Source organism: Protopterus annectens, chromosome 10.part0 (assembly GCF_019279795.1).
Source record: "Protopterus annectens isolate FY-2018-M chromosome 10.part0, PAN1.0, whole genome shotgun sequence".
NCBI lineage: Eukaryota > Metazoa > Chordata > Ceratodontiformes > Protopteridae > Protopterus > Protopterus annectens.
In genome coordinates, this window is record NC_056744.1 from 420,469,576 (window position 1) to 420,497,526 (window position 27,951).

The 27,951-nt window shown below is 42.2% G+C and overlaps 1 protein-coding gene across 1 annotated transcript in view; it reads right to left on the bottom strand.

The window, feature by feature from the left end:
• The window catches only part of CDC73 (cell division cycle 73), a 2,122,897-nt gene that overhangs the window by 1,812,151 nt on the left and 282,795 nt on the right, over positions 1–27,951 (bottom strand). The window contains exons 4-5 of the mRNA XM_044085321.1: positions 24,044–24,106; positions 23,900–23,952 (exon numbers count right to left, since the gene is read on the bottom strand). Of these exons, the coding sequence (XP_043941256.1) occupies positions 23,900–23,952; positions 24,044–24,106 (116 nt within the window). The remainder of the gene's footprint in view (positions 1–23,899; positions 23,953–24,043; positions 24,107–27,951) is intronic.

Here is a 27,951-nt window from a genome sequence, read left to right on the forward strand (position 1 = left end):
GTTGACATACATAAATTCCTTCATTTACTTAGTTTTTTTTTTACCAAGGTAAGGAGTTCATCCACACAGACCTATTCTGTCTAAAAAGATAGCTGGGTGCACAAGACCCAGGGTAAAAAAAGTGACCAATCCTGGTAGGCGCACTGGTGCCAGGACGGTAAAAAAATGACAGTGAAGAATCCTCAAAATATAGAAACATTCCTACAATGGGTCCAGGCCAGGCCCAGGGGGAAGATGGCATTGCTCTTGTAGATGGAAGTAGCAGTCCACAAAAAAAATCACAAAACATGACTGGCCAAAATTGAGCCATAAAGACGATAGAGTTAACTACTGAGGATAAGAAAGATATTATGTATTTTTGCTACTATGTAGAAACCCCAGAATTTCTAGACACAAGATATACAAAAAGATTACGAGAGAAATTAGAGGAAAGAAAAATACTTCCACACGAAAAAACGTTAGAAGCTTCAAATAAAAATGTGCGTTCATTAATACAACAGATTTTTGAAAAACAGTACATAGAACACGAAACTTTGATCTGTTCGGAAAAAGAAGCATCTGAGGAAGTGGCAAACATATAAACAAAACCTAAAGTTATTTGAAAAATATAAAAAAGTAATCTGGACATGGGAAAGAAAGAAATTTGATATGGTGCAATATTTATGCAAAGGAGAAAGCCAAGTTAACTACTATAGTGAAGGCAGTCTCAAAGATATTCGAAGAGAAATACAGGCAAAGGCATCCAGATATAGAAAATTTCACAATAAAAACATTAATATCAAAGATGTAATGTGGAAAAGAAGATTAGTAAAGCAGAAATTAAATAAATAAAAGTTGAAGTCATGGAGTGCCTCCAAAGTGAAGGATTTAATGTAGAAGGTCTAACACAGACTACATCACAGCATGATGGAGTGAGTCCCCAGAATAATGAAAAGCAAGAAGATAAGGAGACGTGAAGAAGAAATATGGACATGGGAAAGGAAAGCAGATTTAATATGGTGTAATATTTATGCAACGGAGAAAGCAAAACTAATCAATACAAAAAGAGTAGCACCAAAGATATCTGAAGAGAAATACAGACAAAGGAATCTGGATAAGGAAAACTTTACAATACAAAAAATAAGAAGCCTTAAGACGAAAAGTAAAAAAAGAGATTAGTAACGGAGAAGTTAAAGAAATAGAAACTGAGGATATGGAGCAGCTGCAAAGAGAAGGATTCAGTGTAGAAAATCGAAGGCAGAAAGCACCACAACAGGATAGAGCAATGGATATCCAAATTAAGGGGAAACCAGTGGAACAGGAAGCAATTGGTCAGGTGCCACATAAAGATATTTTGGAGCCTTCCACAGGAAACCAGTATAAACGTTCACTTGAAGCTAGACAGCAAGGAAAAGAAAGTACAGTTGTGTATCTACCATAAATAAGATGTCCAGGTGTCAAACCAAAGTGCAGAAAGAAAGTTTTATTTTTATTTTATTAATAAAACTTTCTTTCTGCACTTTGGTTTGACACCTGGACATCTTACTTCTTCAAATTTACCAGTTGGTGCTGTTCCTACAAGGAGTTGTGTTTGGTATCTACCATAAATGTAGATGTTAGAGTGTATTCACTGTTGCAGTCATTACTCTTGGGTTATCCTGCTGGCAGGCTACCCGCAGTCAGTCTGAATTCCAAAATCCTGGTCTGGCGTCTGTTACTGTCGCCTCTTCCCTGACGTCAGTGCGCCAGGGATATAAAAGATGCAGCCGGCGCCATTTTATTCAGTCTTTCTTGCCGCGCAGTGCCTGAAGCAGAAGCAGTTCGCAAGTGCCCCAGATGTCAGGTGCCCCCAAAAGGGTAGGCTAAATATATTATGCCAATAAACAAACATGCAGTAAAGAAACATTCCCTTCATCTACAAGCAAATAGACCACATAGGTTGTACAGAATAGAGAAGTACAGATAAACCTCAGCAAAAGAAACGGGGACAGTGGGAAGGTAACCTGGACTGCAACAATGAATACACTAACATCTACATTTATGGTAGGTACACAACTGCACTATGTTCATCGTATTTCACTGTTGCAGTCATTACTCTTGGGTTGAATCCCAAAGCTGAGGATGGGTGACTGGGCTAAATAGGATTAGGAGAGGCTATGAGGCCCTGCAGAACTGCAGTGGCAAAGCCTGCTCTGGATTTAGAGTAAAGAGATAAGTGGTAGTGCTTTGTAAAAGTGTGCACTGAACTCCAAGTTAGAGCCTCTAAGATGTCTTTGGTTGAACTCCTCTGAGGAAGGCTGCTGAAGTGGCTGCTGCTCTGGTAGAATGACGCCTAATGCCCTTAGGCACTGATTTGCCATGCTGAGAATAGCAGAAACGGATGCAATGGCCTATCCATTTAGAAATAGGAATACAATAGGAGTGGAAATCCTTGAGGTATGTGCTTCCCACAAGAAACAGTTATTAACTTTTACTGACATCGGTCTGAGGCAAGAAAAAGTTACCCCAACGGGGTACGTAGCTTTGTAGAAGACTTCGGTTCTGGATTCGGAATGAAAATCTCAGGAGTCGGCCAACCGGCACTTCCGAACTGCTTCTGCTTCGGGCACCGCACGGCAAGAAAGACTGAAGAAAATTTTGAGGCTGCATCTTATATACCCCTGTCACACTGACGTCAGGGAGGAGGCGACCGCAACCAACGCCGGACCAAGACTTTGGAACTCAGGCCGACTAGGGAACTGCCTGCTGGTAGGATAACACAAGTGTAATGACTGCAGCACTGTAACACGATAAACATCTGCCTGTGTATGTCCAAAGAATGCAGAATTTTCTCACCCTTGTTCTGTGGGTTTGGATAAAAAGGTAGGCAAGTGAATGGTTTGTTTGAGGGCCACACTGGACACCACCTTAGGCATAAATGTTGGGTTTGTCCTCAGAGAAACAGTCCGCATGAAAAATGATAAAAGGTTCCACAGCCACGAGTGCTTGTAACTCCGAGACTCGTCTTGCAGAGATTATAGCTAGGAGCAGAGCTGTTTTCCAGGATAAGAATTTTAGATCGGCTGTTGAGGCTGGCTCAAAAGGAGTCAGTATGACTTTTTCCAAGAAATAATTATGGTCCCATGCCGGAATTGGTGCTCTCCTTGGAGGCCTGATGTTTTTGGCCCCTCTGAGGTACTGCCTTAATAAAGGATGAGAAAAGATAGGTGGTTCCGTGTTGTAATGGGCTGAAATGGCACAGGCATGAATCTTAATTGATGAAAAGAAAAGGCCTTTGTCCAGCATCTCAGTTAGGTATTGTAAAATCTGAGGGATATTTGGTACATATGTGTCAATGCCTTGTTCCTGGTTCCAAGCACAGAATCTCTTCCGTTTTTCTGCATAAGATTTTCTGGTACTGGGCCTCCTGGCCTCCAAGATAACATCCATAACAGCTTTTGAAAGAGGAGTGCTCTGAATGGCTACATTATCTGCCATGCTGCCAGATTTAAGGTCCTGAGTTGGCTGTGCAGGATCTGATTGTTTTTTTGGGTCAGCAAGTGAGAAGTCTGAGGCAATATCCATGCTGGACATTGAGACAAGCTCTTTAGGATTGGGTACCAGTGCTGGTGTGGCCAGTCTGGTGCAATCAGTATCATTTTTGGCTTCTCTTGTCTGACCTTTAGGAGTACCCTGGGAAGGAGAGGCAGTGGAGGAAAGGCATATACTGTTAGATTTTTCCAGCTGAAGGATAGGGCGTCCACTCTCCATGCTTGTTTGTGATAAATCATTGTGCAAAATCTCTGTAATTGGCAGTTGTGAGGGGAGGCAAATAGATCTATGTCTGGGCATCCCCATTTCCTCGTTATCATGCTGAAGACTTGTGGATCCAGTTTCCACTCGTGGGGATCCATGAGGTTTCTGCTTAGTTGGTCTGCCAGAGTATTTGTTTTTCCTGGCAGGAATTGTAATTGCAGGTAAATGTGATAAGTCAATGCTGTGTCCCATAAGGTCATTGCTGTGTCTGCAGAGGGGTTACAAATGTCTACCTCCCTGCTTGTTTATGTACCACATGACCGTAGTATTGTCCGTCTTTATCAGTAGCTGTCCTGGATGAAATAGATTCTTGAAAGCTGTCAGGGCATTCTGAACAGCTAGCATATCTTTTTGATTGATGTGAAGATGCATCTGGCTTGCAGGCCATGTGCCCTGAATACATTTTCCTGCCATATGGGCTCCCCAGGCATATTCTGATGCATCCGGTGTCAGTGTCTGTCTGGCTGTGGTTAAAGTGAATGGCAGACCCTTGTTGTGGTGACAGGCCTGTGCCCACCATCGAAACTCCTGTTGCAGGCAGGGGATGAGGGTAATTACTGTCTCCAGGCTGTGACAATGCTGAGTCCAAACACTTTTTAGATACCATTGTAGTTTCCTCATATGCAGTCTGGTATATGGAATTAGTAGAATGCAGGATGCCATGAAACCCAAGGCCTGCAGGATTTTCCTTGCAGTTAACTGGGTCTTTGTTGCCAACTTTTTGAAGTAAGAAGTCGGTTGTTTTTTGTTTGTCTGGCGTGAGATAAGTCATCTGGGCAGGTGTATTTAAGCTTGCACCCAGGAATATTATCTCTCGAGAGGGTACTAGTTTTGATTTCTTTTCGTTTACTGTGTACCCTAGGAAAATTAGTAATCTATTTTACAAACGTCAGATGCTTTAGAAAAATGTCTTTGTTCTCGGCTTGAATAAGGCAGTCGTCCAAGTAGGGATATATTTAAATTCCTCTGTCTGCAAAATGCAATTACTGGTGCCAGGCATTTTGTGAAGACCCTGGGTGCAGTAGATAAGCCAAAGGGCAGTGCAGAGAATTGGTAGTGCATTGAGCCACCAATGAATTTGAGGCATCTTCTGCAAGATTGTCCGATTAGGACATGCAGTTATGCCTCTTTTAGGTCCAAAGTTACGAGCCAAGCCTTCTTGCCCAGCATGGGCAGTAGCTGCTGTAGAATCAACATCTTGAATTTTGGAACCTCCAGAAACGTGTTTAGTATAGACAGGTCCAGTATTGGTCTCCAGGCTTTGTCCTTTCTGGGCACTAAGAAAAGTCTGGAGTACAATCCTTGCCCCTGCTCTTGTTGTGTTACTTGTTGAATGGCCCTCATGTGCATGAGGGCTGTAATTTGCTTTTCTGCCTCTGCCCATTGATTGTGTGGCAGGTCTGGCATACCTTTCGCCCTTGGTAGGGTGTGAAAATGGAACCTGTAGCCTTGGGACACTATGTTCAAGACCCATTTGTCTTGGGTAACCATTTGCCAATTTGATGAAAAAAGTGCTAGTTTTCCCCCTAAGGGGGCTGCCAAAAGAAAAGTACTTGGATCTGGCAGAGATAAGTCATTGGGATTGTTCCATGTAAGGTTGTGATTTGTCTTCTCCGCTTTTGGAGGTAGGAGCACCCCATTGTTTAGGCCTGTATGAGCCTTGGGGCTGAGATCTGCCTCTGGGACGTCTGTATCTGCCTCTTTGTGGTCTGTCTGACACTGGAAAGGACCAATTTTTAGAAGGCCAGTTCCTGCTAAATCTGGTTGGCTGTACCTGTAAGAAATCCTTAACTGTCTGCATGGATTTCACTTTATCCTCCATTTTCTTCAACACCTCTTCTGCTTTAGCACCAAACAAAGTATCATGCTGTAATGGGGCATCTAATAATTTTGCTTTAACATGATCAGGCAGATTCTGTTCCTTTAACCAAGCATGCCTTCTAATAACAGAACTTGTAACAGCGGCCCTGCAAGAGGCCACCAGTGAACCATAACCGCATTGCAAAGTATGCTTTCCCACTTGTTCAGGTGCATGCAATAAATCCTGCATTTCCTTGTTCTCTGAACATTCAAAATTTGTCAACATTTTCTGTTTAAGCAGTGACGTTAAGTATTGCTGATATTTAAGCATATGAAACAGACTATTTAAAGCCCTTACAGCCAAGGTAGCAGAAGTGTAAACTTTTTCCCCCCATCTGTCCAGTGCTCTAGAATCCCAATCAGAGGGGACAGGGTTTTTTGCAGTGGAAGCTTTGACCCCTTTGGGACCCTGAGATATAGTTTCTGGGTCAGCAGCGGGGTTTTTATATAGGAATTTATAAGAATCCAGGGCCCTGTAGTATATGTCTGGCTTAGCAGGTGCAGGGGGTAAAGAGTCAGGGGACAGAATGGACTCTGAAAATACATAATCTACAACGTCTAGAACAGGTGGAATAGCAAGGGGTCTGTGCTGAGGAAGTAGCAGAAAGTCTCTGAGCCTTTCCTTAGATTCAGAGTAATCTTGGCTCTCCCAGTGGAAATGCTCCCTCATGGTATGCAGGGTTTCCCCAAAAGAAAAATCCTCAGGAGGAGAGGCTGAATGAATGGATTCTTCAGCATCAGAGTCCTCAAAGGGAGGAACAGAATAATCATGTTCAGAAGAAAAATCAGAGGAAATAGAAACCTGATCAGAAGAATCATATTCTGTCTCTTGCCTAGGCCTCTTATCAGGAGGGGGATGGGAACACCTGATCAAAGTAATTAGGTCTTCGGCCATTTTAAGCACCTGTATTTTAGGCATGGAAGTTTGAGTAAGAGAATGCTGTACTTGTTTCTTTGTCTTTAGAGATGCTTTAGTCTTTGAAGCTGAAGATGGTTCAACATATAACTGTGTAGATCTGAAGACACCTTCAGAAGCCAATGCCTGCTCAGCTGCTCTGGACCCATCTGAGGGAATGATTTCCGAGTGTCCAATACCTTGAGTATCCAGAGGCCCAGTCGGCTCCATGTGGGAGTCGGAAGCGGCCTGTGGCTCTGAGGTAGCGGGTGCCGGGGGCTGCGAAAGCGCCTCACTGAGAACCGGCGACTGACCTAACGAAGGCCTCGTTGTCGGTGTTGGACCTCGGATGCCTATCCTTTTCCTTGTCCTTGCGTTTTTTGTCAACTCCCATCGTCGGCTGTTCAGACGGCATTATATAATTAAATCTTCGGCCAAAGTAATGAAATGCAAAGTCGAACCGACGCTTAATAGTGCATATAGTGCACCGACGCTTAATAGTGCAATAGAGAAGTATCTATGAAGATCCTGTGGAACATAAAGATGCTAAATGGTTAAAAGTAAAAGAAAGATAAGAAGTATAAAGGTACAGGGTATGAAATGGGATGAAACAGCACCCAGAAAGATTGAAACCAAGTTAAGAAAAGCCTCTAACTGGAAAACCACAGTCCCAGATGCAATACCTAACTTTTGGTTAAAAGTATTAACATCTTTGCATGAGGATTTAGCCATGAGCAAGAACTATTTATATGCACACCCAGAACAGAAACCACACTGGCTAACAGGCAAAACAATACTCTTACTTAAGACAGCCTGCAAAGCTACCCTAAAAATTACAGACCAATAACTTGCCTTCCGACGACAAACTATACACAGGAATTGACGTCGACAGTTAGTCATTTAGAATAATATTCAATTAAGGCAGAAGAACAAAAGGGCAATAAAAAAAATTAATATGGAACTAAGGATCATTTGTTATTAAATAAAGTAATAGTGGAGAACTGTAAAAAGGGGAAGAAACTAAGTATGGCATGGATTGAGTACAAAAAAGCATTTGATAGTATCCAATATTCATGGATAAGAGAGTGCTTCAAAATTTATGAGTTACACCCAACACTGATTGACTACATTACAGTAACCATCAAACATGGGCAGACCACTTTGCAATTAAGCAATGATAAAGGAAAGATCATTATCCCAGCGAGAAAAATTCAAAGGGGGATATTCCAGGGTGACTGTCACCGTTGCTATTCTGCCTTGCCATTACTCCAGTAAGCTGTTTACTTGACTGCTTAGACCACAGCTACAATTTGGCTCCTAGAAAACAACAAAGTTTAATGACTGCTTAGACCACAGCTACAATTTGGCTCCTAGAAAACAACAAAGTTTAATGACTTCTCATCTCCTCTTTGTCGACGATTTAAAAAGTACAGTTGTGTACACTTACTATAAATGTAGATGTTTGTGTATTCACTGTTGCAGTCATTACATTTGGGTTATCCTGCTGGCAGGTTGCCCTCAGTCGGCCTGAATTCCAATGATCTTTCCTTTATCCCAACTCTGACTTAGACCCCAAAACACTGAAAGATACCAGAACCCTAGTGGGCTCCCTCCTCATCCTCCATCTCAACCTTAGAAGTATTAATAAGATTCACAGCTTACATGCCTTGCTTGCAACTCACTTCCCTGACATCATGTGTCTATCAGAAACATGGCTTAAACCATGCACTAAGGATGAAGAAATTATCCCACCTGGATATAGCATCCTTATGAGTGATCGAAAAACCAGAAAAGGTGGGGGAATAGCTGTTATGTTCAAGAACTCCCTGAACATCACCATGAACCCACTCCAACCCCCAAAAGCCCACAACCTTGAACTAATGGCTCTAAAGATTCGCCTTAATAATAAAAAAAGTATTAATCTCATAGTGACTTATCTACCACCAGGCAAAAATATTGAAAACCTCGAACTAATCCTCAGTTGGCTTGCCACCAACTATCCCCAAGAAACGATAATACTAGGGGATGTTAATATAAACTGGGCCCTCTATTCCGAACTCCCAAATCCTCTCCCCATTAACTTACATGGCTTCTCGCAGAATATTCTAACTCCCACTAGAATGGGTAGTGCCCAACAAAAAGAGAGCATCCTTGACTGGATACTTACAAACAAGGCCCCAATGAATTATACTACAGGGACCCTTCCCAACGACCTTAGTGACCACCTGATTACTTTTATTATTAAGCACAAGTGTCCTACTTCAAATCAATCACAATCCAGACTAGTCAGGAACAGTAAGAATTTCGTCCTGGACCAATTCATTGCAGATCTTAAGGCATGTAATTGGTCCATCCTAAAAACATTACCCTTAGATGACAGTGTGTTATATTTCAATAACACTTTCCTAAGAATACTTGACTCGCACGCTCCTAAGCGTCTCACTAAAACTAAGGTTCGCATTGCACCTTGGCTAACAAAGGACACTAAAGCCAAAATTAAACATCGAGACAAGGCCTGGCATAAATGGAGAGCCTCTAAAACCCCACTAGATCGCATCAAGTTTCTCCAACTTAGAAATTCAACCAAATCAGCCGTATTGTCTGACAAAAAACACTATTACTGCCACCTCCAAAATAAACACCAGAATAATCCCAAGAAATTCTGGGCCGGTTTTAATCACCTCCTTCATCCAGGCAAACCCACCACCCCTACCCCTGAAAAATTAATTGGTAAAGATCCTAGAGAAATAGCCAACACCTTTAATTCATTTTTCACAGAATCCATTCAGTCCCTGGCCAACCAACTTACCACTTCCCCCTTGGATACACCCTCAACCAAAGTCCAAACTCAACCTACCTTCAACCTGCAACCCGTACCTACCTCCTATATTAGAACCCTCCTAAATAAACTCAAACCAACCACCTTAGCGGCTGACTTACTCCCAGCCACCTACCTACAAATTGCATCTGAGGCCGTAGCCTACCCTGTTTCTATCTTGGTTAACCGGACCATATCAGAAGCTTCTATTCCCTCTATCTGGAAAATCTCCCACATCATCCCTCTCCATAAAGGTGGATCTTCCACAGACACATCAAACTACAGACCCATAGCTATACTATCTCCACTAGCAAAAATCATGGAACGCTGCATTCACAAGCAACTCATTACCCATCTTATTCGAAACAATCTCCTGTCTCACACCCAGCACGGCTTTCGCCCCCATCACAGCACAACTACTGCCCTCCTTTCCTTTATTGACTCCGTAAACCACAATCGTAACAATAGATTAATAACCTCGGCGCTCTTTCTTGATCTTTCCAAAGCCTTCGATATGGTTAATCACCAACAGCTGATCCACACACTGGAGGCATACTACCTTAGCAAGAATACCATAGACTGGTTTAATGACTACCTTTCTCATAGAAATCAGGCTGTGCTATGGGATAATAGCTTATCCGACCTACTCCCCACAAATATCGGTGTTCCCCAAGGATCTATCCTTGGTCCTCTACTATTCTCTTTATTTATTAACGATCTGCACACTATTATTCCCAGAGCCTCCTGCATACAATATGCAGACGACTCCACCCTGATCTGCTCCAACAACTCCCTTGACAAACACCAAATCGCCACCCAAAACTGTTTTTCCCTAGTTGAAAAATGGTTCTTGGAACTAAAACTCTTGCTTAACCCATCCAAAACCAAATTACTTCTGTTTTTCCCCACCACTCCCACCCCTCAAGGAAATCATTCTCCTTCCTCCAATCGCCCCAACTTTCATGTAATATCCAATAATGGGACCAAAATTGACCCTGTCTCTCACACCAAACTGCTTGGTGTGACCTTAGACCACAAGCTTAAATTTGACACTCACATTAATCTGACCATTAAGTCGGTAAACAAGAAACTCGGGTCCATGTATAGAATTAAGAACTTCCTAACCCCACATACTAAATTAACCATTGCTAGGACTCCCCTCCTTTCCACACTCCTCTATGCCTCACCGATATTCTCCTTCCTTAATAAAACAGAACTAAACAAACTATCTACAACCTACAACCACATAGCTAGATTTATAACAGGAATGCCCTATCGCATACACACCACTGTAACAATCTTAGAAAACTACACTGGTTAGAACTACCTAACACTCTCAAACTTAATCAACTTACTGAGGCATTCAAAACTATACACCATCCTGACAAAACCCCGCAATGACCAAAATATTCATTCCATACTCTAACCTTAATTCCCTTAGATCCTCCAAATACCTTCAAATCCAAACCATTAAAGCTAATAATTCAGGAGGTGAAGCACTCTATGCGAACTCCATTGGAAAATCCTGGAATGCCCTCCCAAACAACCTAAGACACGAAACTTCACTCAACCAATTCAAAAAACAACTCAAAGATCTACTAAAATCTAATTGGTTATGCCCATGTTCTAATCCTGATTAGCAGCAAACAGCCAGCTACTATCTATCCAACCCATAATTCAAGGGACTTCATTTGTAGTTAGAGTACTCCAACTACCTAAGAATGCTTCAATTATTTAAACTATCTGTATAACCTTTTTATTGTTCATGTGACCTTGAAAGTATTACCTTGTATTCTTATCTCCTGTGTGTTGTTTTTTGTCATAACTACCCTCTATGGAGCTTTTCTCCCCGGGCCTCCACTGAAAATGGACGTATCCAGTTGGACTAGCCCGGTCAACAAATGTAAAATAAATAAAATAAAAATAAAGTCTTGGGTCCTGCGTCGGTTGCTGTTGCCTCTTCTCTGACGTCAGGTCGTCAAGGGTATAAAAGATGCAGCAGACGCCATTTTTATTTAGTTTTTCTTGCCCCAGATGCCAGGTGCCTCCAAAAAGGTAGGCTAAAAATATGTAAATAAAACATACATGCAACAAAATAAGCTTTACTTTCATCAATAAGCAAATACACCACCTAGGTTGCATAGATTAGAGAAGTAAAGATAAGTTCCAGTAAAAATAAGGGGATGGCGGGTGGGTAACATGGACTGCAACAGTGAATACACACGAACATCTACATTTATGGTAAGTGTACACAACTGTACTATGTTCTTAGTGTTTCACTGTTGCAGTCATTACATTTGGGTTGAGTCCCAAAGCTATGGTTGGGGGGCTTGAGCTAAACAGCATTAGGAGTGGCTATGAGGCCCTGCAGAACTGCAGTGTCAAAGCCTGCCCTGGATTTAGAGTAAAGAGGCAGACTGTAATGTTTTGTAAAGGTATGCACTGAACTCCAAGTGGCAGCCTCCAAAATGTCCTTAGTTGGTACTCCCCTGAGAAAGGCTGCAGAAGTGGCTGCAGCTCTGGCTGAATGTGGCCTAATGCCCTTAGGCACTGGTTTGCCATGCTGTGAGTAGCAGAAACGAATGCAGTGACCTATCCACTTTGAAACAGTTTGCTTGGAGATGGCCTTTCCTTGTGATGCTGTGGCATATGCCACTAGTAATTGCTCTGTCTTTCTGAAAACTTTAGTTTTGTCCAAATAGAATGGAAGTTGTCTGTGTACATCCAAAGAATGCAGAATTTTCTCCCCCTTGTTCTGTGGATTTGAATAAAAGGTCGACAAATGAATTGTTTGGTTAAGGGCTACACTGGATACCACCTTAGGCATAAATGTAGGGTTGGTTCTCAGAGAGACCCTGTCTGGATAGAAAATGATAAAGGGTTCCACAGCTATGAGAGCCTGTAGCTCTGAAACTCGTCTTGCAGAAGTTATTGCTAGGAGCAGGGCTGTTTTCCAAGATAAGAACTTTATGTCTGCAGTAGCAGCTGGCTCAAAAGGCGGTAAGGCGAGTTTTTCCAAGACATAATTGAGGTCCCATGCAGGTACTGGCGTTCTCCTTGGAGGCCTTAAGTTTTTGGCTCCTCTGAGGTACTGCCTTAATAAAAGGAGGAGAAAAGAGTGGCGGCTCTGTATTGTAATGAGCCGAAATGGCAGAGGCATGGATTTTAATTGATGAAAGAGATAGGCCTTTGTCCAGCATCTCAGTTAAATACTGCAAAATCTGAGGAATATTTGGGACAGCAGTATCAATTCCTTGAGCTTGGTTCCAAGCGCAAAATCTCTTCCATTTCCCAGCAAAGGATTTTCTAGTACTAGGCCTTCTGGCTTCTAAAATGACATCCATCACAGCTTTACTAAGAGGTGTGGTTTTGTATGGCTACATTATCCACCATGCTGCCAGGTTCAGGGTCCTGAGTTGGCTGTGCAGAATTGGATTGTTTTGCTGGGACAGTAGATTAGGTATTTGAGGTAAGGTCCAGGCTGGGCATTGGGACAAGTTCCTTAAGATCGGATACCAGTACTGGTGGGGCCTGTCTGGGGCAATCAGAATCATTTTTGGTTTCTTCTGCCTGACCTTTAGGAGTACCTTAAGGAGGAGAGGAAGTGGAGGAAAGGCATATACTGATAGGTTTTGTCCAGTTGAAAGATAAGGCGTCCACTTTCCAAGCTTGTCTGTGATTGAAAGATAAGGCGTCCACTTTCCAAGCTTGTCTGTGATAAGTCCTTGTGCAGAATCTTTTTAGTTGATTGTTTTGAGGAGAGACAAATAGATCTATGTCTACGTGTCCCCATTTAATTATGTTGAAAACTTGTGGATTCGGGTGCCACTCGTGGGGATCCATGAGGTTTCTGCTTAGTTCATCTGCCACAGTATTTTCCTTTCCTGGCAGGAATTGTGCCTGCAGATGAACTTGATAAGTCACCAACAAAACAGTTCAGACCACTGCAAAACGAATCCACGGAGAGCCAGTGTATTGCAGAAAAGGCTTTAATGAAGACTTAGCGCTTTCACCAACAAAACTGTGGCATCAGAGTCAAACATTTCAGTCAAAAGACACCAAGTTTAAATAGTAATTTGATCACCACAATAATTCAATAATACATTAATTAATACATTAATTAAGCTTATAACATCCTTAAACGAACACTACCATTCCATCAATCCTTAGTACATTGATAGTACAAAATAAAAAGTAAAATAAAATAAAACAGTTGCAATGCCCAACCTAAAATATTTTGAATCATTAAAATTATCTAACCTTGTTATATATTAAATCTTATATTATGGTATACTACATCATATATGCTTCATTAAAGCCTTTTCTACAATACACTGGCTCTCCGTGGATTCGTTTTGCAGTGGTCTGAACTGTTTTGTTGGTGATTCTTCGTTTTACCCTGTATTGGGTTTTTCCTGTTTCTTGAACTTGGTAAGTCAATGCTGTGACCCATAAAGCCACGGCTAGTCTGCACAGGGGGTAAGAATGAGTGCCTCCCTGCTTGTTTATGTACCACATGACCGTGGTGGTGTCCGTCTATCAGTAGTTGTCCCGGATGAAGTAGGTCCTTGAAGGCTGTCAGGGCATTTTGAACAGCTAGCATCTCTTTTTGATTGATATGTAGATGCTTTTGGTTTGTGGACCAGGTACCCTGAATGCCTCTTCCTGCCAAGTGTGCCCCCCAGGTATAATCCGATGCATCCGCCGTTAGGCTCTGCCTGACTGAGGGTAGTGAGAATGGCTGTCCCTTGTTTTGGTTACAAGCCTTGGCCCACCATCGAAATTCCTGTTGCAGGTTTAATATACAATTGTTTAGGTCTGAATACACCCTCAGAAGCAGATGCCTGCTCAGCGGCTCCAGACCCATCTGAAGGAATAGTCTCAGAAGCTCCAATACCTTGAGTTTCCAGCGGCCTGGGGAGTTGGTAGCAGCTTGCGACTCTAAAGTAGCACGTGTCAGGGGCTGCGATAGCACCTCACTGAGAACCGGCAACTTGCTTAGGAGAAGCTTCATCGGTTTTGGACCTTGGTTGCTTGTCCTTTTCTTTGCATTTTTTGTGAACTCTGGTAGTCGGATGGCTATCCAACGACATTGTATAATTAGATCTTCGCCCAAAATAGCTTAATGCAAAATCGTACCGACGCTTAATAGCGCGTTGGTTAAATCTAGCACAAAACAGACAACTAGGAATGTCGTAGTCAGGGTCTAGGCAAGGAATACAGTAAGAATGAAAATCCTTATGCAGTATTTGCTTCCCACAAGAAATACAATTAACTTTTTTCTGACATCGGTCTGGAGCAAGAAAAAAGTTTCCCCAATGGCGCACTTAGCTTTATTAAAATTCAATTATGAAAATCTCAGGAGTCGGCCAACCGGCACTTGCGAACTGCTTTTGCTTCGGGCACCGCACGGCAAGAAAGACTGAAGAAAATGGTGTCGGCTGCATCTTGTATACCCCTGGCGCACTGACGTCAGGGAAGAGGCGACAGCAACCGAAGCCGGACCAGGACTTTGAAATTTGGGCAGACTGCGGGTAGCTTGCCAGCAGGATAACCCAAAGTGTAATGACTGCAACAGTGAAACACGAACATCAACACGGAGCTCTAGGAACAAGATCAGAGCTATAAATCCATTCGCTCTTCCTGGCCTGACATACAGTTTTGGAGTGATTGACTAGCCCCAAAAAGTGTTGGACAGATTATGCCTTTTACTACACAGTCCTGCCATTAGTAGGTCACACCCAGCAACACGGTGTGCAAATGTTTCCAATTCTGTTTTACAAAACCTACATTGTAAAGCAGCGTGTACATAGCCCACTATCTTGGGCCATCAGTATTAACCTTTAATCTCGGTTTGAATTCGCCTCTACTTAACCATTCGTGTGTTCGTCCCTGATCAACATGAGGTTCTTCCAGGAGGTTTCTATACTTGAAAAGTACAGTGGTGTACACTTACCATAAAGGTAGATGTTAGAGTGTATTCACTGTAGAGAAGAAAAAGGGGGTGGAGTGTAGGAAACCAGTACTGCAATAGTGAATACACTCAAACATCTACATTTATAGTAAATATAGACAACTGTACTAGGTTATTCGTGATTCACTGTTGCAGTCATCACATTTGGGTTGATTTCCAAAGCTGAGGAAAAGGGTGGAGACAATCAATGAAACTAGGAGCTAGCTAGGATGCCCTGCAAGACTGCAGAGGCAAACCCTGCCCTGGATTTGGAGAAGAGAGGCAGGTGGTAATGCTTGGTAAAAGTGTGAACAGACGTCCAGGTGGCAGACTCCAGAATGTCCCTGGTGGGGACTCCTTGGAGGAAAGCTGCAGAGGTGGAGGCTGCTCTGGTGGAGTGTGCCCCGACGCCCTTGGGGGGAGGCTTTCCATGCTGTTTGTAGCAGAAATGGATGCAGTGTGCTATCCATTTGGAAACGTTTTTTTTTTGGAGATGGCTTTGCCTTCTGACCCCGTAGCAAAGCTAATCAGCAACTGATCAGACTTTCTGACCAGTCCTGTCTAGATGGAATCTGACCTGTCTGTGCACATCTAGAAAGTGAAGAATCCTTTCCCCTTTGTTCTGGGGATTAGGAAAAAAGATGGGCAAATGAATGGATTGGTTGAGAGCCATACCGGACACCACCTTGGGCAGGAAGAATGGGTTAGTCCTGAGGGATACCCTGTCTGCATGAAAGATGATGAAGGGTTCCACAGCCATTAGTCCTTGCAGCTCAGAGACTCTCCTGGCTGAAGTGATGGCCAAAAGGAAAGCTGTCTTCCAGGAGAGAAATTTTAGCTCTGCAGAAGAAGCTGGTTCGAAAGGGGGCAGGGTGAGCTTTTCCAATACAAAGTTAAGGTCCCAAGCTGGTGTTGGTACCCATGTGGGTGGCCGCAAGTTGATAACCCTGCTTAGAAACTGTTTGATCAAAGGGTGTGAGAGAAAGGGGGCTGCTCAGTGGGAAAATGAGCAGAAATAGTAGAGACATGAACTTTTATAGAAGAGAGGCCACTGTGTAGTAGGTCAGCTAAGCAATCTTGGATGAGAGGGAGGGAAGGCTGTGCCATATTGTCTCCCTTAGCCTGGATCCAGGTGCAGAACCTTTTCCATTTATAAGCGTAAGACTTTCTGGTGCTAGGACGTCTGGCTTCACAGTTAACATCTAGAAACTGTTTACTGAGGTTGGCAGATTGGTTTGGGGTTAAGGAATAAGCCAAGCTACCAAACTGAGTGTCTGCAATTGGGGATGCAAGAACTCCCCTTCCCTCTGGGTCAGAAGGTTTGGAATCTGAGGAAGATGCCATGGGGGATAGCAAGGACAGGCTGTGTAGCAAGGGGTACCCAGTGCTGGCAGGGCCAGTCTGGAGCTGTAAGAATGGTCCTTGGTTTTTCCTCCCTTATTTTGAGCAGTACCCTGGAGATGAGAGGTAGGGGAGGAAAATCACAGACCGATAGATTGACCCAGGGGAAGGACAGGGCATCCACTTTTCAAGCCATGCAGAGATGCTCCCCGGAGCAGAATTTGGTGAGCTGATGGTTGGTGTGGGGGGGCAAAGAGATTGACCTTCAGGATTCCCCATTTCTGAGTTATTAGGGTGAAGGTACTTCTATTGAATTGCCACTCGTGTGGGTATAGAAGATTTCTGCTTAACTGGTCTGCTAGAGAGTTGAGAGCGCCTGGCAGCAATTGTGCTAACAGGTGTATTTGCATGGCAGAGACTGTGTGCCAAAAGCTCATGGCGACCTACATCGAGGGTAGGAGTGAGCAGTCCCTCCCTGCTTTTTGATGTACCACATCACAATGGTGTTGTCTGTTTTGATAAGGAAAGCCCCTGGAGAGAGAAGGGGCTTGAAAGCTATCAAGGCGTGCTGCACAGCCATCATATCTTTTTGACTGATGTGCAGAGGGATTTGCTGTGGGCTTCATTGGCCCTGTATGCACCTGCCATCCAGGAGTTCACCCCAACCGTAGCCTGATGCATCTGTGGTGAGGTTCTGGGGAAAAAGGCCTTCCCTTGTTGTAGGAGCATGCTGTTGCCCACCAAAGAAAATCTTTTCTGAAGCAAGGAATTATAGGTAGAACAGTTTCCAGGTCTTGAGTGTGCTGGCACCAAAGGCTCTTTAGTTACCATTGAAGTTTCCTCATAAGCAGTCTGGCATATGGAATGAGCAGTATGCAAGATGCCATGAACCCCAGAGCTTGCAGGATCTTCCTTGCAGATAACTGCGGCCTGGCTAGTTGATAGAAGTAGGCTGTCAAGAAAACTTGTTTCGCTGGAGTAAGGTATGCCAGACTTGCTCCCAGGAAGATTATCCTTTGGGCGGGCACCTGTTTGGATTTCTTTTTGTTGAATGTGTACCCTAGGAAGGTTAGCAGGTTCTTTACAAAGGCCAGGTGCTTGAGCAGCTTCTCTTGGGTGTCTGCCTGAATAAGGCAGTCTAAGTATGGGTAAATCTAAACATTTCTTTGTCTGCAAAAGGCAATGGCCAGAGCCAGACAGTTTGTGAAACCTCTGGGAGCAGTAGATAAGCCAAAGGGAAGTGCAGAGAAATGAAAGTGTTGAGGTCCTGCCCTGAAGCAGAGATATGTTCCTGCAGGATTCCCCGATAGGAATGTGGAGGTAGGCCTCTTAAATCTAGGGTGGCTAGCCAAGCATCCTTGAAGAGCATGGGTAGCAGCTGCTGGAGGGTGAGCATTCGGAATTTTGGGATCACCAGGAAGGTGTTGAGAATGGACAAATAGAGGATGGGGCACCAGGTGCCCTCTTTCCTGGGCACCAGAAAAAGTCTGGAGTAGAAACCTTGGCCTATCTATTCTGCAGGAACGTGCTCTACTGCCCTCAGAGAGCAGGGAAAGGATTTGCTTTTGAGCCTCTGCCACTGATTTGGTGGTAGATCTGGGAACCCTTTTGGGGAAGGGTGTGGAAGGGAAATTTGTATCCCTGAGACACAATGTTCAGAACCCAGTGGTCCTTGGTAATGGTGGCCCAGGTGCTTCAGTGAAAGAAGAATTTTACTCCTAGGGGTAAGTTAAGGTGGGCAGAGGAAGGGGGTGGAGGAGATGAAACACTGAGTTTTTACCATAAGAGGGTGGCTTAGAACTCCCTGGTTTTGAAGTGGTGGTAGTCCACTGCTTAGACCTCTGCATTCCCCGGGGCTGCTGTCTGGTGGGCTCTGCTTCCACAGGGCCTTGGCTGGGCTGGCTTACCGTGAGCAGGAAAGGACCAGTGTTTGGAAGGAAAATGCCTGCTGCACCTAGGGGGCTGGGCCTGCAAGAAATCCGTAACTGTTTGCATGGATTTTGCTTATTCTTCCATTGTTAAGACCGTTTCTGCATTAGTGCCAAATTAAGTTATCTTTATGCAGGGGGGCATACAACAATTTAGATTTGACATGATCTGGCAGGGGCTGTTCATTAAGCCATGCATGCCTTCTAATGACAGATCCACTGACTGCTGCCCTGTAAGAAGCTTCTAGGGCATCAAAACCACAGTGCAATGTGTGTTCAGTTACTTGACTTGCAGAATGCATTAACTCCGGTAAATCTTTAGATTCTGCCCAAGCAGGAAAGGATGACATTTTCTGTTTAAGAAGTTCCAAGGTATGTTGCTGAAATTTCAGCATATGGAACTGACAGTTTTGTGCCCTGATGGCAAAAGTAGCTGAGGTGTATACTTTCTTACCACATCTGTCCAAAGCTTGCGAATCTCTTCTGAGGGGGTGGGATTCTTAGCAGAGGGTGCTTTAATTCCTTTTGGCCCTTGAGAAATAACCTCAGGGTAAGCAGTAGGATTTTTAAAAAAGATATTTGTGGGAGTCAGGGACCCTATAGTACAGGCAGAAGGGTGTCAGGAGTCCAGCTGGATTGGAGGAAAACATCCTCCACACCATCCAGGACTGAGGGGATGGCCAAAGGTCTGTGTTGTGGAAGATCTAGGAATTCCCCAGAGTCTCTTTTTAGACTGAGAGTAGTCCTGACTCTCCCATTCGAAATGTTCTCTTAAGGTATGCAGGGTTTCCCCAAAGGAAAAATCATCTGGGGGAGAGGCTGAAAGGATGGAATCCTCTACATCAGAATCCTCATAAGTAGAGAGGGGTTGCAAGTCTTCATATTCAGATGCATCAGATTCATCTGACTCTTGTTCAGACAAAACTACAGGGGACAGATCTCTTCCTTTTGGAGGGGGGGTAGCTTGGCTTCCCCTGATCAGCATAAAGTCTTCAGCCATTTTAAGCATTTGAGACTGAGGCAAGATAGCAGGAACCTGAGAGTGGGGTGTCTTTCTTGATGTGGTTTGTACCCTGGGCCTAAGAAACTCGATAGTTTTGGAAAGAATGGCAGTCGCAAAAGAAGACGTCTGTGTCGAGATTCGGTAGTGCAAAGAACTTCCTCGGAAGGTGGTGCCTGCTCAGCAGCTCCAGACCAGTCCAAGGTTGAAACTTCCGCAGAATCCTTAATCGAAGAAGAGTTTTGCAGCATACCAGACTCCGAAGTGGTCTCAATAGCTGTCTGCGAATCAACAGAAGCAGGCATCAGGGGCTGCAAAAGCGCTTCACTGAGGACTGAGAACTAACGACTAGCTTAACAGAAGCATCGTCTGTAGGTTTGGACCCTTGTGGTCTGTCTTGATCTTTACGTTTTTTCAGATTTGCTGTTGGATGGCTTACCGAAGGCACATCAGAATTAGAGGACTGTAAGGGAAAATATCTGGCTACAATACGGACCCGACGACGGATAGTTCTGGCATTGAACAAAGCACAGAAGTGACAAGGGACGTCGTGGTCTGGGCCTAGACAAATGACACAGTAAGAGTGGAAGTCTGTGTGGTATTTGTTTTCCACAGGCGAGACAATTAACAACTTTTTCTGACATCGGTTAGTGCAAGAAAAAGGATCCTCAACGAGGTACTTAGCTTTAGAAGACTTCAACCTCAATGCGGTAGACGAAACTCTGGTAGTGGCCGACCGGCACTCGTGCTAACTGCTTCTGCTTCGGGCTCCACGGCAAGAAAGACTGGTGTAATGGCATCTGCTGCCTTGCTTTATACTACTGACATCCTGACGTCAGTCCTCAAGCGACAGCAACCAATGCAGAAATACTAAGTCTTTGTTATTCGGGCAAGTCAAGGGCTACCCTGGCAGGGTTAACCCAAATGTGATGACTGCAACAGCGAAACACGAAGAAAACCAATATTTATGCATGTTCCACATTTCTTGCCTTCTCATCTGGTCCCTTCACCTTCCCTTCCCTTCTTTTGTTCCCTGGCACATTCAGTTGCTGCCTGATTTTTATCTACTTCTGGTTTGATTTCCATTCCTGCTTGATGCCGATATGCTTCTGCTAGATTAAGCAGAGAAGTCATCTTAGATTTATTCTCATGTTTCAAAACTTTCACTACTTTTGGGTCTTGTCAGGTCAACAGATGTGTGTGGAGTCCCACGATTGCAGATCTACAAATGCAATCAATTTCAAAGAGGCCTATCCCTCCTTCAGAACGGGGAATACATAATTTTGTTATGCACTGATTTTTATAAATCTGGTAAGCATGAAGCATACTTCTTGTTTTCTTATCTACTCTATCCAGCCAGTCAATCACTCCCAAACTGTAAGTTAGGACAGGAAAAGCACACTGGTTTATAGCTTGGATTTTGTTCCTAATCGATGCTGTTTTCAGGATTTTGTTCCTAGACATCAACACCGTTTTCAGGTTTAATTTAAGCCTTCTAATGTATTCCTTACCAAGTTTTATTCACCTTTGTTCATGTTTTACTGTTGATCCTTCATCAATACCCAAATATTTATATACTCCCTCTTGCACAAGTTCTTTTATATAACATTGTCCCAAACTGATAGTTTTCCTGGTGCTGCAGTTTTCCTGCTTTAAAGGTTGCTTTTGCACATTTATCAAGACCAAATGACATTCTTTTATCACCGGAAACAGTTTTGACAACTTGTAATTGTACTTTCAGTTCCTCATCTGATGAGCTATACTGTTTTAAATCATCAACAAAGACAAGATGAGAAGTCTTTACACTTTGTTGTTTTCTAGGAGCCAAATAACAGTTTAATGGGTTAAGGGCACGGCAGAATAGAAGCAGTGACAGTCACCCTGGAATACCCCCCTTTGAATTTTTATCCCTGGGATAACAATCTGCCCTTTATCATGACTTAATTGCAAAGTGGTCTGCCACGGTTTCATGGTCACTGCAATGTAGCCTATCAGTGTAGGGTGTATCTCATACATTTCTAAGCACTCTTTCATCCATGAACATGAGATACTATCAAATGCTTTTTTGTAGTCAATCCATGCCATACTTGAGATTCTTCCCCTTTTTACAGTTCTTCAGTATGACCAACAACAAATGATCCTTTGTTCCATATGAATTTCTTTTATTGCCCTTTTGTTTTACTGCCATAACAGAGTTTTCTTTTAAATGACTATAAACTCTGTCGGCATCAATTCCAGCGTATAGTTTATATGTCGTCAGAAGGCAAGTTACTGGGGTCTATAGTTTTTAGGGTAGCTTGCAGGTTCCCTCTTAAGTAGGAGCATTGTTTTTTCCTGTTAGCCAGGCTGGTGTCTGTTCAGGGGGCAAATAAAAGTAGTTCTTACTCATAGCTAAAATCTTTGTGCAAAGATGTTAATACTTTTAACCAGAAGTTGGGTACTGCATCTGGGCCTGGTGTTTTCCAATTGGAGACTTTTCATACCTTTGTTTCAAACCCTCTGGCTGTTACTTCATCCCATTTCATATCCTGTACCTTTAAGCTTATTCTTTATTTTACTTTTATCCATTTAGCATCTTTGTTACATTTAACAGGATCTTCATAAGTACTTCTCCAAAATGTATATATTTCTAATTTTTTTGATGGTCTTTCAATTCCTTTCACCTTGTTTCCCAATTGTCTGTAAAACTTTTTTGGGTCAATAAATTACTTATTTGTACTTTTCCTTTATATTTATCTGTTTATCATGTAAGTTTTTCCGCATGCGCTGACATTTTTAGCTTATTTGCGATAGTGCATGATAGATCCTGGTCTGTTCTAATACTACACATAACTTTTATTATGTCTTTCACAGTATTTTTGTTGATCTGTTCCCTCTTCTATATCCTTCTAACAGTGAAAATTCTTGTCTTAACTGCCTCGTAGTTTTCTCTATTCAATACTTCCATGACAATGTTCAGTTTTTCCCCTTCCTTTCCCTCACTACCCTGTGTTCTTGTGGTAAAACTATCAGTTTTTAATTTAGCTGCATAGTAATATATCATGTTTACTTCTGTTATACTGCATGGATTTCTATGGAAAGTCCAAATTACTGCATTCATTTCGGGTTTTACTGACCTTCGGCAGTCTATTTCTTTCATTGATCTTAATCTATATCTCTTAAATCAAGCAATTGTTCTCTTTGCTCGTTTTCTTCTAAACTAAGGGCACATTTTTTGTTTTCTATTTCCAGTGGGCATTCTAGAGCATCTTCCTGTGGTACATTCTCTTCAATTTCATCTTGCGCCATCTGCTAATCTGTCATATGGGAATTAACTGGCCTATCACTCCTCAACATTGACTGTCAAAGTTTCCAGTTTCCTGTTCCTTCCCTTTATTCATTAGGATGCATACTGACATGTACCTCAAAGCCTTCACAAACTTTCTTGATGTTAAATAAGCCCCAATGCAAAGCCTTCAGGAATAGCTGGGACTAGAACAAAATGCTTCCTTTAGTGCACCACTAAACTATGTTGACGAAACCACGATCTCCCCCTGTATCTTTATAACTAGAATTGATGGATTATAAACACAATAAGGATCAGAACAAAATAATTTGCTGCTCTCTGCCCAATTATACCATTAAGGTACAAAAGAACATTGGACCTCAGACTACTACCAGTGAGCTGGTAGAGTTAACTGGTCTGCAGAAGATAAGCTGTTGAAGCTGGGGTGCCAGAAGACAAGACTGTTCCTTTAAGTCTGCAGAGTGAGAGAGAGACAGAGAGAAGAAATTCCAACACTTACCTAAACTACTACTATACAATGACTGAAGATGGAAGTGCCTGAGATAGTAAGCTCAGGAATGAAAAAATTCTGCCAGCTCATTCAGTGTCATTACCTGATTTTCTGAGAGAGACATGAAAATTAGTCTTCAGCTCACCAACCAGGTAAAAACTGAGGCCTTAAAGAGATACTAAACTCAAAGATGGCCTTGCACAGAAGTAATTTAGGAAAACAGATGACAAATACTTCTAAAACAGAACCCATACTTGCTATACACAATAACAATTATTAAAATCACTTTAAGTTGACGTGCAACCAATATAAAAATATAATATGGACAAAGCCCCCAAAATAACCCACAAAATAAAATCAGATGCATGTAGAGCTCTTGCTGCGTACCCCAATAAGGAATGGTAAACTAAAAAAAAAAAAAAAAAAAAAAAACAGACTTATGACATATGTTTTAAAAACATATTGGAATTATTTCTTCCAGCACATAAAAATGCTTTTATGAATCGCTTCATTTACATTTAGCTGCAATTCTTATATTGTCTAATGGCCATTACCTCAACCCTTGGCTTCTTTGCTTCTGCAGACACTTCCTCTGCTGCTCGTTTAACTAAAGAGAAATAGAAAACATTTTAGCAGACATCCCCAATATAACCATGTGTAGTCATATATGGCAAATAACTAGTAAATAAAACATGTACCTTGTGCAGATCGCTGAAGACCTATTTCAAGAGGAGCACTTCTGTCAATGCTAGCAGATGATGCTGTAGAGTAAACAAAAAGTAGTTAGTGCTTCAGTACAGAATGTACCACCACTCAAACATGGATTACATACAACTAACAATCTGCTGCACATCACCCCCACTGAAAAGGCTCCATTAAAAAAGTCACAATTTAACTCCCTTAGGAGATATAGACAGTGTATATACAAACATTTCACTTTGTTTCTTCAAACTGCTGTATAGTGCTTCATCTCTTGAAAAAGGATATTTATGTGAGGTACTCCCTGAAGCAAAAGGAAATCAAGATAAAAAGATTTTCAATAAAACACTCCTATATCCAAATAACCTGATCCATGTCACTCAATGACTGAAGCCACTGTGCTCAAGTCCACTGTAAGATAGCAACCTTGCTAAAAGCACCAAGTGAATAGCTGTTGCTATAAAGCCAAAGGCCTTCAGGACTAAAGCTGCTGATGGACTGGGATGCTGCAACAGGAATTACACTGCTGTCTTAATAGTGCACACTCTGGAAAGAGCAGAGTTAAATTCAGAATTGTGTCAGGGTGGCAGCCTATAAATACTTGTGCTTGGGACAGCTCCAAGTGAGACCTTGCTGTATTCACTAATGTTCACAAGGACTGAAAAAAAGATGAAGTAATCTCATGCGAGTTACAGACTGCTTAGCAGTGGTAACTTGGAAGTAGTTGTCCAAGTACGAGAACATTATGATCCTATTCAGTCTCAGTAGATATATTTGGTGAACAAGCTGGGAGCTGTCTCGAGACCAAACAAAACAGCTGGGAAATGATAATGACCGGCTTTGGTCCTGAAGCACATCAACACCTTGGATGCTCAAGCTATCTTTACATGTAAATAGATGTCCCAGAGAGCCAAACAGCACAGCTAATGTCCCTCCTGAAGTTAGTTTTAAAAAGATCTACTGCACTTTGACCATCCGAATTTGTTTTAATTACAAACAAGTATAGGCCACTTGTGTCTTTCGGCTTTTCATGGTTAGGGGTCGCCATAGCGGAACTCCGGTCTGCTAATGATTGGAAGTTGATTTTAACGTACCGGCTTGCCAGTCCTGACTCACAACCTTCAACGAAGGTACGCCCATTCCTGCATGTCTCCATGCAGAAGACGCTCTAGCTGAGAATCGAACCGGACAGAGTCTTAAAAACTAAAAAAAAAAAAAATTGGGAATAAGCCTCAGACTCTTTCTGGTCTGCTGGGCACTCCTGAATGTTTTTTCTCGCAAAGAAGTTTTCAACCTCTATTTTGACTACCTACTTCATTCGGGAAGAGAAGTCGGGAAAGGGAAAGGAGATGGGGCACGGAATGTTAGAAAAGGCAAACCATTTAGGGGCAAAAGTAGTCCCCATTGCGGTGGCTTTAAGCTGCAGGTAATATTGCTTAGCAAAATAGAACACATGTTCCAGAACCAATTTCACCAAAGTGACAAGAAACTCACAATGTTCCACCGAATAATGACCAAATTCCCTAAGCCATTATCGAACTGCAAAAATACAACCCGAATGTGGGATACTGGTATATAGAGACTGGATGTCTAATGTGCATAAAAATAAGAATCATTAGAAACTTGCAGGTCATTTATCAGTCTCAAAAACTCATTCATATTTTTCAATCTGGCCCTTATTAATACCAAAGGGGGCTTCAATTGTTGTTCTAAGTACATGGAAATCGGTTCGGTCAAAGATCCCCTACCTGATACTATAGGTCTTCCTGGGGGAGGAATAGTTTTATGTATTTTGGGGAGAATATAAGAAGTCTGGGGTTCAGGATCCTCAGCGATTAATTCTCTGCATAACTCATCAGTTATGCAACCTTTACTTTTAAAGTGTAGCAATATTGAGTCTTTTATTTTTAAATTTCGTTCTCTTTCTATTTTAATTTAGGCGTGTGTGTGTGTGTGTGTGTGTGTCTCCTTTATATAAGTAAACATGTTTGTATGGGGAAATTTCATAGATGTTATGTATGACATATATGGTGTTTAAGTTTATTAGGAATAGAATTTGGCTGCCTGTGACTTTAAATTGAGTTGTACTTAAAGTGAAGAATTGCTTATGCTTGTACTACACTGATGCAATACTGAAGAAATTTTAGATTGTGCTGGAGTGCGTGCGTGTGTTTTATATATAAATGCATATATGCATTTTAGATATATATAGATACATACATATATATATATATATATATACATATTATATATATATACATATTATATATATACATACACACGATTTATATAAACCATAATTCAATGACCTAAAATTTTTTACACCATTTTAAAGAATACTTATACAATGTGATGATACTAAATATTATAGGCATTTGTCACTAGCAGAGACTCCAACAGTGCAGGTTAACATGAACGTATTTCTGAACACGTATGAGAGATATACAACCAATGGAGATAAAACACAGAGGTAATGATGCAAACAGTTTTCCATCAGCTCATAAGGGAACTCCTCCAGTGTCACATTTTACTAAAGGTAAACTGCCTCTTTCTTGAAACGGAATTTCAAATAAATGAATGTGCAAACCTGCGTTACAGAAACAGAAGTTACTTCTGTAACCAGAAAGACTTCAGCTGCAGCCAGATGTCAAGAAAGCACAGCAAATCAAACTAAGCATCCTGTGTGACCACAACCATAATATACCACGGATTAAAAGCAGCCTCAAAATAAGACCTAGAGTTCAAAACAGCACTTATGTTTGTATGTCCTGCAAGACAGTAAAAGGAAGAAACAAGTCTGAAAAGGAAAAAGCACAAAGTAACTTCATTATTCAAGTGATGCAAAGTAAATTACACCAGCTTTGACATAACTAAAGTTTCTACATTACTCAAATCAAACTTCCTAAATTCCATTTGATAAAAATCAAACTACTTTGTTCATGAAATACCACACTATGGCAGCACAAATATCAAAAGTGGCATTACAAAGAAAGGAAGTACAGTTGTGTACACCTACCATAAATCTAGATGTTCGAGTGTATTCACTGTTGCAGTCATTACATTTGGGTTATCTGCCTGCAGGTAGCCCTCAGTCGGCCTGAATATCAAAGTATTGGACTCCTGCTTTGGATGCTGTCTCTTACATGACGACAGGTCGTCAGGGGTGTAAAACATGCAGCTGACGCCATTACATCAGTTTTTCTTGCTCCAGATGTCAAGTGCCCCCATAATGGGAAGCAAATATATGTTAGGTTACACCTCCAACAAAAAACAAATACACCAGAAAGCTTAAAACCACCAAACAAGGAGGGTAGAGCCAAGAGAAGTCAGGGGGCTGGAGGGAGGGTAACCAGGACTGCAACAGTGAATATACTCTAACATCTACATTTATGGTAAGTGTACACAACTGTACTATGTTCTTCGTGATTCACTGTTGCAGTCATTACATTTGGGTTGATTCCCAAAGCTAAGGAAGGGAGGAGTAATTTAGAGAGCATTAGGACCAGCTATTAAACCCTGCAAGACTGCAGTGGCAAAACCAGCTCTGGATTTAGAAAAAATAGGCATATGGTAATGCTTGGTGAAGGCATGTACAGAGCTCCAGATAGAAGCTTCTAGGATGTCCCGGGTAGGGACTCCTCTGAGGAAGGCTGTAGAGGTAGATGCAGCCCTGGTGGAATGTGATCATATCCCCTGTGGGGTAGGTTTTCCATAGTGCTTATAGCAGAAATGAATACAACGGGCTATCCATTTAGAAATGGTTTGCTTTGAAATGGCCTTACTCTCTGTCCCTGCAGCAAAGCCAACTAACAGCTGTTCAGATTTTCTGAGAGGCTTGGTCCTGTCCAAATAAAATCTAAGGTTTCTGTTAAGTACTGAAGAGTATGAGGTAAGGTGGTTTTGAACG